A 12,219-nucleotide genomic window follows, 5' to 3' on the forward strand; every position below is an offset into this window, starting at 1 on the left:
CTAATAATTGACCAGATATTTGGGCATTTTGCTTGCTGTGCAAACTGCTGTCAGAGTTTATGGCTGCATTAGTCTAATGCTATCCCAAGGTATGACTGATGGAGGTCTGCACTTCCTTTAGGCAGGGCTGGCACCAAGATGAAAGAGTCTCAGCAAATATAAAAATAATTTATTTTTTTAAATAAAACGATGCAAATTTGAACAGAAATTCTGAGACCATGTAAACCAACTATTTTTCTAAAGAACTGTATAAACCAACCCCCATGACATTGAGACTGCAGCATGAGATGGGTGTTTTGAGGGTTTTTTTGGGAACTTGAAATTCTTTGTCCCCCTTGCTGCAGTGGTTGTCTCCATCAGGCAGTAGTGACAACAGAGAACAACTCTTGCAGCAGGAACAATTTCTCCTGGATTTGTGAAGGAAAAGGCTGCCCTAGGACCCCCTGCATTCGGCTGATGAAGTCCTCAATCTTCACCTGAACGTCCAGGTTGGTGATGCTGTCACTCTCCTGGAGCCTGGGCTTGGCTTTCTGAACCATCAAGTCCATCCGGTCACTGAGGTTGCTCCGCAGGTGCTCTGCAAGAGGAAATGCTGGTGGAGAGAGGCAGCACACACCAGAGCACAGTAGCTGGTGTGCCAGAGTGAGAAGCAGTTGGGAATGGGGCTCATCCTCTTGCGGTTATCCCTGATGCTTCTGCACAAGACTGAGGGAAGAAGGAACTGGCCCCTCCTGGAGCTCAGTCTGCATGTGGGTAGAGCCCAAGAAATGGGGAAGGGGCAAGGCTTGTAGAATCCTTTTCTCCTGTGTGAGTGGCAGAATGGGCAGCTGCAAAGGAGTCTCCAAAGAGCTCAACAACAGTAACATTGTCTAGGGCTTCAGGGGAGAGTAAGACTGCACATGTGATGGTGGATTCCTCTGCATTCTTTCATGAGAGCCTTAACCCTGGGCTAAAGCAGCTGAAGTTAGGAAGGGACTTGAAGAATTTTCTGTTAAAATTACTTTGGGGAGTTTTAGGGAGTGTTTTGTGACTGCCATTCTCCTGGGATCAGAAATGCTGTTCTTTCCATGGCTACTGTGGGTGGTGCTCCCTGCCCAGTTTACTAAGTGCTGAAAGTGTCCTGGGTTTACCAAAGAGAGCGTCCAAAGGAGGCTGTGAGGATGGTGAAGGCTTATAGGGGAAGCCACACAAGGAGTGATTGAGGGCACTTGGCTTGTTCAGCTTGGAGAAGGGAAGATTGAAGGGAGACCTCATTGCAGTCTACAACTTCCTCGTGAAGGGAAGAGGAGGGGCAGGTACTGACTGATCTGTGCTCTCTGTGACCAGTGACAGGACCTGTGGGAACGGCTGGAGCTGTGTCAGGAAGGTTAGGCTGGTTATTAGGAAAAGATTCTCCCGAAGAGTGGTCAGGCACTGGAACGGGCTCCTCAGGGTAGTGGTCAGGGCCCCAGGGCTGACAGAGCTCAAGGAATGTTTGGACAATGCTCTCAGGGACATGGTGGGATTATTGGGAGGGGTCCTGTGCAGGGCCAGGAGTTGGACTCAGTGGTCCTTGTGGGTCCCTTCCAACTCAGGATATTCTACAATTCCTTTGCTTTCTGCTTTTTCTCCCAAACCACCCTATTCTTCCACCCACTGTGTAGCAACTTAGACAACAGTGGGTGCAAAGCACCCCCTTGTGTGCTTTCTGGTGCTGGGAAGTGCTTCCTTCCTTTAGGAAGAAGGCTATTTTGTAGGGGCTAAACTTGGCAAAGTAAGTTGGGTGCTCTGATGCAACATCACTTCTTTGACTGCTGGGAATAGTTACTAGCATGGACAGAGGCACATTGTCTTTCAAAGACTCAGTGGCTGTGAGCTCAAGAGTGATGAGAAGGGAGGAGGAAGGGAATTTGGCAGTTCTACTGCAGCCTCTTGATGAGGCCAGAACAAGCTGCTTACCGTGTATTACACTTTGGTAACTCATCAGCAGCAAACTCAAGTACTGCAGCATCTCATCCCACCTTTGCCACGTTGCTGTTTCATCCTATGACAGGAGACAGCATTTGATTATTAGAAGTTTTCTCAGAAGAAAACAAGGCAAAGGAGAAGTTGGACTGGATACCTCAAAATGCAGCAGCACAGAGAAGTGGCTCAGGAAATACAGGATTTTCTCCAGAGACATAGATGAGGTTGAGGGCACATCAGAACTGTGCTGGAACAACAGCTCTAGCAGTCTGCAGCGCAGGAGCTGGCTCTCCATGGTGTTTAATAAAGCTTCCCTGGAAGACAAAAGGGATTTACTTTGGGAGAGACAGCACAGCTTGACCAGAGACAACTGCTTCAGCATGTTCCTGGTGTGCTGCTGGTGCTGACCCAGTGGAGTGACTGCAGGGGCTGCCCAGCTGTGCCTTGGAAGGAAGACCACCAGATGTGGTGAGAGACCTTTGTTATGTGACTTCGCCATGGCTGTGTTTTTGTCCTCAGGTGTGACCTGTGGCAGCTGGAGGTCAGTACAGTCTCTGATGCAAACTGAGCTGCTTCACTTCACCCTGCCCAGCAGCCTGTGTGGCAGTGATCCATTCCTGCTGACTTGCAGGGAGCACAGCCAAGGAAGGGTGATGTGGGGTCAGGGCCAGCCGGACCTACATCTGTCCTGGGCAAAGTGACAGCTTGGTTAGACTCAGTTTGGCTTGATTAGACCTGGTGTGTGCACAGAGTTCTGCTGAAGGGGTGTGAAGGGCTGCCTGCTGGGCATTGCAAGAGTGGGTTTGAAATGCCCGTGGATCCAGTGGTCTTGTGTTTACACCAGAACCAGTCAGGCCCTTGTGCTCTGGCTTCAGATACTGCATTTCTTAGAGAAGCAGACAAAAGGATGTCAAGGCAAAGCTGTAGGAACGGCATCATACTTCTGACAAGCTACCTGGTTGCCCAGGAGAATCAGTGACGTGTTTGCCAGTACTTGACTGTGCTGATGCACAGTGCTGCTTTTCAGACCCTCTTTACATTTTTAAGGTCACACAACTTTAATATGTGAGAAAATTGACTGTTTTCAGCAACATACCACCGAGGTAGATGTGTTCAGCTAGTGATATTGTATCTCCATGGGAGATATAGCCATGCTCTTGCTGGCTGGCCTGTCTTTCTGTACCCTGTAGTACTTCGTGCATCCAGACTCATGTAAATTGGGAATAAGACCATTGCTCACACAGGCAAATGCTGCCTTGCATGTGCTTGTCTCACCTTTGGCTCCTCAGGGGGATATTCAGTATAAATGGGAATATCTCATCTGCAATCTTATGGGAGCTGCAGGTGGGAGATCTGTCCACTTCCACTGCGATGGACAACATCCGCTGGAGCAGGAGCATCACCCTGTGTCAGAGAGACAGTCAGCACTTGGAGAAGCTGCTCCTTGGCTTGCCAAGTAAAGCATTGGGGATGGTCCCTAGTTCAGCCTCGTGCTGTGCAGTGAGGGACACGGGAATGCAGTGGGCTAGATTTGGTGTCTCTTGGTGGCTTTTGAGTCTGATGCTCTTGCAAGCAGAGCTAATCCCCAGATTGATCCTTGGGAGGTCTTGGGCTGTACTGAGTGTTGGTGGAGCAGCACAGGGTAGCCTGAGCTGTAGCTCAAGAGCTCCAACCTTACACTACATGCAAGAGGATGATACTTACTGAGCCAGTCTCCTATCAGGTGACAGTCTTTTGCTCACCAAGTCAGACTATGTCTAACCCGAAGGAGAACCAGCAAAGCTGGTCACAGGTACAGCCTGGCTTCCCTGACCTGACGGGGAGTGAGAGGCTCTAGCTTCTCCTTGACTTGGGGCCATGATAATACCAGTAGGGAGTTAGCACTTCTGGGGCTTACTTTTGGGCAAAGAAAGTTGCCGGAGCCTGTGTGCTGGCTAGACTTGGTGCAGATGAGCTGTGTTCAGCCCTGGCTTCTGCTGAAGAGGAGGGAGTTTCTTGTGGCTTCTCCTGGGGCTGGCAGAACCCGACTCCTGTAATAGCTGCGACCAACCATTTGACCACTTCCCTAGGACAGAAATAGGAACTTCAGTGGGGATAGGCCTGATTTTGCTGTATTCTGACCTCTGGATCCACTCGGAGCTTGACGAAAGATCCTGACAATGAAGCATATGTCCCACTCACTTAGAGTAGCTCTGTAGAGCAGCTCAACAGAAAAGCTCTCTTGATTTGTACATTTGTCCACAGGACTGCAGCCTCCTTAATCCTGTCCTGAGCAATGCAAATCTGACCTCATTCCTGGGAAAAGCCTGCTAGGTTGCAGCTGCTAATGCCTTGCATCCTCTCTGGTGGTTTGCTTTTGTAAATCTCCTGTCCTTTATATTTGGCCCTACACTTCCCTCTGTCTCCCAAGTTTGCTTCTTGTAAAGTCTGAAAGTCTGACCTGGAGTCTCGACAAGTGTTCCCTGAGCCCCTGCCTCAGTTTGGGGTTAGAGAACAGGGAGGAGGAGGTGTCCCTTACTTGACATTGTTGAAGCACATGTCACACGAAAGCACTTTCTTGGCAATCGACTTTTGCAGCAGGTGCAACCTCAGATTCTTCTGCAAGTCGTCCTCCAGGGTCTGCACCACATACTGCAGGAAGAGGAGCCGGCCAGGGGGCTTCTCCTGAGGGCACATGGAGAGCGTATGAGCCTGAGGGAGCCACTGGGTGAGGAGCACCAGGGAATTTGCCTGTCTTAGGAATGGACTGACATACACGACCGAGGAGCAGCTCCAGGATGGGCTGCCTGGCTCAGGCAATGCCCTTATGGGCATTGCAGGACCTGTTCTACCACTGCACTAGCGCTGTGACCCAGAGTCTTTATCTGTTGCTGTACCTTCTTCAATGGGACAACCTGCCTGCAGCTGTGCAGTGGGTCAGGGAGCACTGAGGATAAATATGAGATACCCAACTGGCACTTGCTGCCCTCAGCAGCTGCAATAAACCTGCACATTGGACTGGCCTGTTCTCTGCAGCAGAACACAGCCACATGAGGGCAATGCTTACCCTCAGGCACTGTGTCCTGGATGATCCCTGCCCGATGTGACACACACGGTGCCAAGTACCTGGTCCTCCATGATGAATTTCAGCAGCGTCCAGTCCCATCCCACTGTGGCAGCGTTGGTTGGATGGAGCCTGCAAGGACAGCCCTGTCCATTTGTGCTGAACTGCCTGACCATCTGGCTCCCACCCTCAGAAAGCCTGGGGAGTGCTGGCGGTGGCAAGAGGATCATCCTGGGTTATATGGGAAATCACTCCTATGAGTGAGCCCCTGTATGCTGGGCAGACCCCTGGGAGCACCTACTCAGCCCTGGGGCACCGGGACAAGGGGAACACCTACATTTGGATCTTCATCAGCAGCATGTAGGTGTCCTTCAAGATCTCCTCTTCATGGGCATTCAACAGGACCTGTCTGATGAGGTGGGAGATGATATCTTTGGGGGGATAGTGCTGGCAGGAGACGAACTCATTCAGGAGATGCAAGGTGCCCTCCAGGAAGTTCTCCTCCATGGTGGTGCGCACCATGCTCAGCTTCCCTCTGGGGATGAGCTCAGGTTTCTGCTGTGTAGAAGGCAAGGTAACAGGTGAAAGCGAGCTCCCTCAACACAGAGGAACCCAGCTGTGATATGCAGCCCACCGTGAAGGGAACTGCAATAACCAGAGCCCCCAGCTGCCTGGCAAAGCTTCCCACAAAGGGCAAAGGGAGCAGGGCCTGCCCTTGCTACATCCTCCACCACAGGGGCTGCTCTGAGCAGCCTCTAGCTGGGCTTGGCAGTGGCTGCTCTAAACTCTGTTTACCTGCTGTGTTTCACTGTTGGGTGCTATGCCTTGGAAGAAGAGGTGCTGGACTCCACTCCTCCTGAAACTGTGCAGTTTGTCCAGCCAGGCCCTGCTGTCACCATCGCTCCTGGCTGGGGTCGCTTGCTGGGTTGGTTCGTGTGGTATGTCATTTGTTTCCAGCAAAGACCCTCGGGCCTTCCCTGGGGTTGTGGGAAGGGTTGGGGCAGGGCTCAGCCTTGGGGGGAGGTCCCTTTCCTGGTAGAGGTGGGGAGGCTCTTCCTCTGGGCCATCAGCTTTCCAGTTGCTATTGCTGTCCAGGCTGGGGGGTGCTGAGTCCTGCTGCATGCTGGGCAGGGAACTCAGGTCACTATTAAAGCTGGTAGCACTGCAGTCCTGCTCCGAGCTGCAGGAGCTGTGGCAGCTGGAGGCAGGAGAGAGGCAGCTCCTGTTCTCCATGCTTTCTGCTGTGTCTCTGGTGGCACTGGGCTTCACGGGAGTGCTGTGCCAGGATGGTGCAGGGCTTGGCTCTGCCACTGCCTCCATTTCTTCCTTCACGGTGGAGCAGAGCTGGGGATGGGATGTGTGTGCTGCTGGGGCAGCAAGTGCAGTCCTGGGGTCCTGGTCAGCAGTGCAGGTGCAGTGTAGAAGGATGCAGGCATCCTCAGTCGCAGCGATGAAGATGTCCTCAGTCACGCTCAACGACACTGGGTCTGTGCTTGTGTCCTCACAGGTCAGATCGATGATCTCCTGTGGGGACAGAGAAGCAGTGTCAGTGTCCTTCCTGCCAGGAACCTCTGTTATGGTGGCACTGTAGCCCCAGTCCAAGAGAGAAAAGAGGCTCATTGGCACCAGCCCAGGGAGAGAAACCAGGGGCAAAGACCCCATCTGAGGGGATGGGGCAGCCTATGGGGGCTGGTGGCTCTGAGCTCTGGGATCAGCTCACCCTGGCAGCACCACTGAGCCTGAGCACAACCCTGACTGAGGCTCTTCTTCCCTGCTTTCCCCAGGGTTCCTTCTTGCAAAGAGCCATGCCCTCTCCTCCAAATGCCTCTTGCCTTGGGCCAGAGTGGTCCTGGCTGCTTGCTTAGCTCCCTCCCATGATGGGGAAATGCAAGTCCTGCTGAGGTGTTGAGGGAGGGCAAGGCAAGCACAATGAGCACTCCTGTAACCCTGTTCCCACCGGCAGGAGCAGCACAGGATCCAAACCCTGGCACCCTTTCTGTGGCACAACCTCGCCCACTATGAAGACAGGAGCGGCAGGGAACAGAGCTGCTTCTTCCTCTTCCTCAATCTAGAGCTACAGCAACCCTGAGACTTTGGGGACTCCCAGTCAGGACTTGCTGGGTGATGCAGCACTTGGTGTTCCAAGGAGCAACAGGAGTTGGCAGGGGAAGGCAGCTGTGTCTGCACTGGCGGCAGGCAGGACACAGCACTTCACAAGATCTCGGTGTGCCCAGGAGGGGTCAGGGCCTGTTTGCTCTTGGAGAAAAAAATCCCCCTCAGCGTCTCAAAGCAGGGAACACGGTTAGCGGACAATTTAAGTCCGTTTTTTTCCCCCTGACTCAAACCTGCTGCCTTTCCCAAGGAGGGGTCCTGGACGCTGGAGGAGCTGGGGTGGGGGGAGGCCGCGGGGCTCCAGCCGGTCACGGTAACCATGGGCGGCTGCGGAGCTGCCTCAGGAACTGGGACAGCGGAACGGGGAGCGGGACGGGCCGTTCCCTGAGGGGCTGAGCCTCGAGCCCTGAACCGCCACCGTACCGGGGCATCGTCCCCGCACCCTCTGGCGGTAAAGGGGAGAGGGGTAGGACAGGGTAGAGGAGCAGGACAGGGGCGGGGGACGGTACAGGGAGAAGGCGGCCCTGGGGAGAGGGGCAGGACAGGTGAGAGGGACAGGACAGGTGAGAGGGGCGGCAGCCGCCCCACCGCATCCCTGAGCCAGATCCCGCCGGGGGCTGAGCCCTACAGGGCTGGACCCTCCTCGGGGTGCAGCGAGGGCATGTGACGCTCCATGGTGGGGACTGGTGTTTTCTGGGGTGGGGGGAACGTTGCCGAAGAGGCTGGAACCGCTAGGGGGGCGTGCTTGAGGGCCGGGGCTCCGCCGGCCACAGGTGGCCGCGGGGACCCGAGCCCGCCTGGGGAGAGGCTGGGAGGTCCCGGGGGTCCCCGGGAACACCCGGCCGGGGCTGCTCACCCACCCCTCCACTGCCCCCGAGGCTTCTTGTCTGCGCGCGGCTCCCGTCCCCGCCCGCGGTGGACGCGCCGCCATCTTTGTGCGGGGCAGCGGCGGCCCCGGACTCACGGAGGGGGCGGGCAGGGAGCGGCGGGGGCGGCACGGCCGGGCCGGCGGCGGCGAGCGGGCGCCCTCCGAGTCCGAGTCACTGAGGAGCACCACGGTGTCGTCCATCCCGGCGGCGGGTGGCGGCTCCGCCCCGCCCGTGGAGACGCGCCAGGCGCGGGGTGGTGGCGGAAGTGCCGTCGGGCGCCGTGCCGGGGCGGGGCGCGGTGCCGGCCCCGCCATGGCGGTGTCCCCGTACGTGCAGGCCATGCAGGAGCTGTTCCGCGCCAACACGCGGAGCCGCGAGTTCCCCGCGCACGGCGCCAAGGTGCATTCGGTGGCCTGGAGCTGCTGCGGCCGCCGCCTCGCCTCCGGCTCCTTCGACAAGACCGCCAGCGTCTTCCTGCTCGAGAAGGACCGGCTGGTGAGATCCGCCGGCAACGGGCGGGCGGGTCGGTACCAGAAGCCCTTGGGCACCCTGGGCCCGGGTGCTTGGGCAGGTGTGTCGAGCCGGTGGGTCCCGGTGGTCAGTACCGGGTACTCGGTGTGTGCCGGAACAGGAGCGTCGCCAGGAGGCCCCGCCGGCCGGTGGCAGGGAGCCGGGAATGGAGCTGGAGCGGGCATGGAGCTGGTGCCTGGCGGGGAAGGCGCGGGGCCTCCTCCGTCCCGGCCGGCCGTGGGCAGGAGCGTGGCCGGGGTGGCGGTGGCGCTCCGGGCTGGGTTCCCGCCCCGTCGCGGCGGGGATGCAGTGTGCTGGGATGTGGGGCAGTAGCGGGAGCAGAGTCAGGCGCATCCTCACGCCGACGGCTGTTCTCTCCCCCCAGGTGAAGGAGAACAACTACCGGGGCCACGGAGACAGTGTGGATCAGCTCTGCTGGCACCCCAGCAACCCTGACCTCTTTGTCACAGCGTCCGGGGACAAAACCATCCGCATCTGGGACGTCCGCACCACCAAGTGCATTGCCACTGTCAACACCAAAGGTGAGCCCCTGCCTTCCCAGGTGGGTCCCTGCAGGACCTCAGCTGTGTGGGACCCACCCACAGCGGCACAGAGCTTTGGACCCTTTGCTGGCTGCTTTATCTTTGGGTTGCACTCATCATATAAGGGCTCATTTACTGTGGAGTAGGGACTGGAGAAACTCCTGAAATACAGCGCTGGCCATTAAAATGTTCTATGTACTTGTTTCTGGAGTCTGTGGGCTGTGAGGCTGGAGACTGGGGAAAAAGCATGTTTACAGGGAGCCATGATGGAAGTAAAAGTTTGTGTGGATTCAGAAAAACCACTATTTGAGTTCATGCACTGCCTAACCCAGATACCACGTCTGCCCTTGAAAATATCAAATTTTGAGTTGTTGGGGTTGGAAATGGCATTGTAAGATGGCATAACTGCAACTTGCCTTGTTTTTATCTTCCTTTAAAGGTATTTGTTGTTGGCTTCTGCTTTTTCTGGATCTCAAAGATCACTGGATCTAGAGGATCTTTGGGTTGACCTTGTGTGGTGATTGCTGTGGTCCCATCTTGGCTGAAATGGGATGTGGTTCTACTGTTTTGAAGCTGTACTTCTCATAAGTTTTATTTTTCAGTAACTGTCTGTATTTGCTGGACAGCTGCCATGCAGGGTTTGTGTGTTACATTGCAGGCCTGGCAGTCTTTCCTGTCTGGGAATGGTTTGGAGTGGAAATGGGACCTGCTGCCTTTCTGTCCCTTCAGGTGAGAACATCAACATCTGCTGGAGCCCCGATGGACAGACCATCGCCGTGGGGAACAAGGATGATGTGGTCACCTTCATTGACGCCAAGACGCATCGCTCCAAAGCTGAGGAACAGTTCAAGTTTGAGGTGAACGAGATCTCCTGGAACAACGACAACAACATGTTCTTCCTCACCAACGGGAATGGCTGCATCAACATCCTCAGGTAGGTGCCCGTGGCTGCAGGTGGGCCGAGTGGCTGGGCTGGCTGCAGTCAGGCTGCAAGTGCCTTGGCTGCTTTTGGGGGACTGGAGTCCCACACCTTAGTGATCCGCCGCCCTCTGGTGGGAATGAAGCTGAGGTTGCCCCAGTTCTGGGCTGGGCTCCCCAAGAGGGACCCTGATGCTTCACCTCATTCACTGAACACTTGGTGTTTCCTACCCTGGCTGGGTTTGCTCCCAGTCCTGGTGTGCCTTGTGCCTGCCCTCCTTCAGACAATCCCTGTGCTCCTCTCACTGCTCCCTGTCCTCTCCCTTCACCTCCACAGCTACCCAGAACTGAAACCCATCCAGTCCATCAACGCCCATCCTTCCAACTGCATCTGCATCAAGTTTGATCCCATGGGGAAGTATTTTGCCACGGGCAGTGCTGATGCCTTAGTCAGCCTTTGGGATGTGGATGAGCTGGTATGTGTGAGGTGCTTCTCCAGGTAGGTAGAGCTGTCCCAAAGCTGTTTGCCCCCTCTCTGGGGACCATGTGCGGTTGGCTCACTGTCTGCTCCCCTTGGTTGCTGCAGGCTTGACTGGCCCGTGCGGACACTGAGCTTTAGCCATGATGGGAAGATGCTGGCATCGGCATCAGAAGATCACTTCATTGACATTGCCGAGGTGGAGACAGGTAAGGGTTTCTTCTCGGGGAACAGCAAGGAGGGATCAGATGGAGAAGTGCTGGTGGAGCTGGGAGGGCACTGGGAGAATCTGTCTGCTAAGGAAGAGCTTTGCTGTGCAGAGCAGAGCACCATGAGGGGGAGCCTTTGCCTCGTTAGTCGGTGGCAGACATGCTTGTCATGTCTGAGCCTTGTCACTGGGTGATTAAAAGGCGCTGGAGCAGCAGTTGTGCCGGAGAGAAGAAGCAGGTGCTTGGCACTTGGGCAGCGAGCAGTGGAGGCTTTCCAGGCTGACATGGCCCCTTTTCCATGCAGGAGAGAAGCTCTGGGAGGTGCAGTGTGAGTCCCCTACCTTCACAGTGGCCTGGCACCCGAAGAGGCCACTACTGGCCTTCGCCTGTGATGATAAAGATGGCAAATACGACAGCAGCCGGGAGGCTGGCACCGTCAAGCTCTTCGGGCTCCCCAACGACTCCTGATGAAGCTGCACCTGGGGAGGCAACACCTGCCTACTCTTGGAAGTGGGAGCTTAGTGTAGGTGGGGCAAAGAGTTGACTCCTCTCCTTGGCAGCCTGGCAGGGCTGTGACCTCGGGCTCGGCTCAGTGCATCCTGCTCTTGGGAGCATTTATAAATAGGCAGCTGTGTGATGGGGATGATGGGGGTGCTGGCAGGCCCCCCCTCTGCCGCCTCCTCTCTGGAGCATGGGGAGCTTGTTCCAAAGGCAAGTGGCCAAAGAAAATCAGTTGCTGGAGGTGGCTGCTGAGGGGCCTTCCATGAGAGGAGCTCCTCTCTGACCAGTCTCCCCAGCAGTGATAAGCTATGTGACTGTCCCCTTGTCCCCAACAGCCTGGTGGCGAGGGCAGCCCTGGGAGCACAGCCTGCCCCTTTTCTTCCCAGACATACCATGTCCCTTCCCTGTGCTGGGGCAGTGAGGAGATGGTGAAGGGATGCAAGCTGGGAGATGTTTCCCCAGCTGGGGCTGAGTTTTTTTAATACTTGTTTTTTTCTAATTTTGATAAATTCTCTTCCTTAACGAAGGTGTCTGTGGCTCCTTGCAGGGGGGAGAAGTGGGTGGTTGAGTTGCTCTCCCTTCCCCTGCCTCTTTCTCTTGGCCATGGCAAGGCCCTGGCTGAGGGGTCTGTCGAGGGACTGTCCCCCTTGTCCCCACTGCCTGTCCGTGCTGTCCCTGTCCTGTGCTGTCACCACACCAGAGGGCGCTGTGCCCCCACACTGGCGACAGGTGACAGCGGGGACACTGCTCAGTGGATGTGGGGGACACCTGCAGGGCCCTGCCCGGCAGCACCGCATGTGCGGAGCACGCTGCTGGTCCCACGCCACGGCCACCAGCCCCGGCAGAGCCCTTCCCCACACCCCTGCAGGGGTGACGGGCACTGCCTCCCCTGCCCCTCTCCCCAGGGAGGGCTGTGGGGAATTCTCCCCCTCTGTGCCATCACAGGGCACAGTCTGCCTGCGATGGAGACCTTGCCTGCGAGATCTCTACCGTTTTCTATCTTCATATTTTAGTCTGACAGAAGCTTTTCCAGGTGACTGCTCTGCTGATGGCGCCTGGGTAACGGTGGAGCTCTTTGGTGGTAAATGATGGC

The 12,219-nt window shown here is 56.1% G+C and overlaps 2 protein-coding genes across 8 annotated transcripts; one reads left to right on the forward strand and one right to left on the reverse strand.

Moving 5' to 3' along the window:
• Nucleotides 1-156: 156 nt before the first annotated feature.
• Nucleotides 157-8,055, reverse strand: SIMC1 (SUMO interacting motifs containing 1). 6 transcript variants are annotated; one of them, XM_032702581.1, is made up of 10 exons: nucleotides 7,960-8,055; nucleotides 5,783-6,511; nucleotides 5,325-5,545; nucleotides 5,050-5,119; nucleotides 4,463-4,608; nucleotides 3,842-4,009; nucleotides 3,220-3,348; nucleotides 2,102-2,258; nucleotides 1,725-2,023; nucleotides 462-1,170 (listed from the first exon to the last, which is right to left on the reverse strand). In XM_032702581.1, the coding sequence occupies exons 2-10, from the start codon at nucleotides 6,305-6,307 to the stop codon at nucleotides 939-941; spliced, it is 1,947 nt and encodes a 648-aa protein (XP_032558472.1). In that variant the 5' UTR covers nucleotides 6,308-6,511; nucleotides 7,960-8,055; the 3' UTR covers nucleotides 462-938. The 6 variants fall into 6 exon arrangements, with proteins under 6 accessions (XP_032558471.1, XP_032558472.1, XP_032558469.1 ...); XM_032702578.1 differs by lacking the exon at nucleotides 7,960-8,055 and adding an exon at nucleotides 6,708-7,316; XM_032702580.1 differs by lacking the exon at nucleotides 7,960-8,055 and having other exon boundaries at nucleotides 157-577; nucleotides 1,939-2,023; nucleotides 5,783-6,689.
• Nucleotides 7,588-11,652, forward strand: THOC3 (THO complex 3). 2 transcript variants are annotated; one of them, XM_032702582.1, is made up of 6 exons: nucleotides 7,588-8,463; nucleotides 8,949-9,020; nucleotides 9,750-9,954; nucleotides 10,276-10,437; nucleotides 10,525-10,625; nucleotides 10,930-11,652. In XM_032702582.1, exons 1-6 carry the CDS (start codon nucleotides 7,773-7,775, stop codon nucleotides 11,091-11,093), a joined length of 1,395 nt encoding a protein of 464 aa, XP_032558473.1. In that variant the 5' UTR covers nucleotides 7,588-7,772; the 3' UTR covers nucleotides 11,094-11,652. The 2 variants fall into 2 exon arrangements, with proteins under 2 accessions (XP_032558473.1, XP_032558474.1); XM_032702583.1 differs by having other exon boundaries at nucleotides 8,200-8,463; nucleotides 8,864-9,020.
• Nucleotides 11,653-12,219: the final 567 nt, after the last annotated feature.

The sequence above is a fragment of the Chiroxiphia lanceolata genome, chromosome 15 (assembly GCF_009829145.1).
Source record: "Chiroxiphia lanceolata isolate bChiLan1 chromosome 15, bChiLan1.pri, whole genome shotgun sequence".
NCBI lineage: Eukaryota > Metazoa > Chordata > Aves > Passeriformes > Pipridae > Chiroxiphia > Chiroxiphia lanceolata.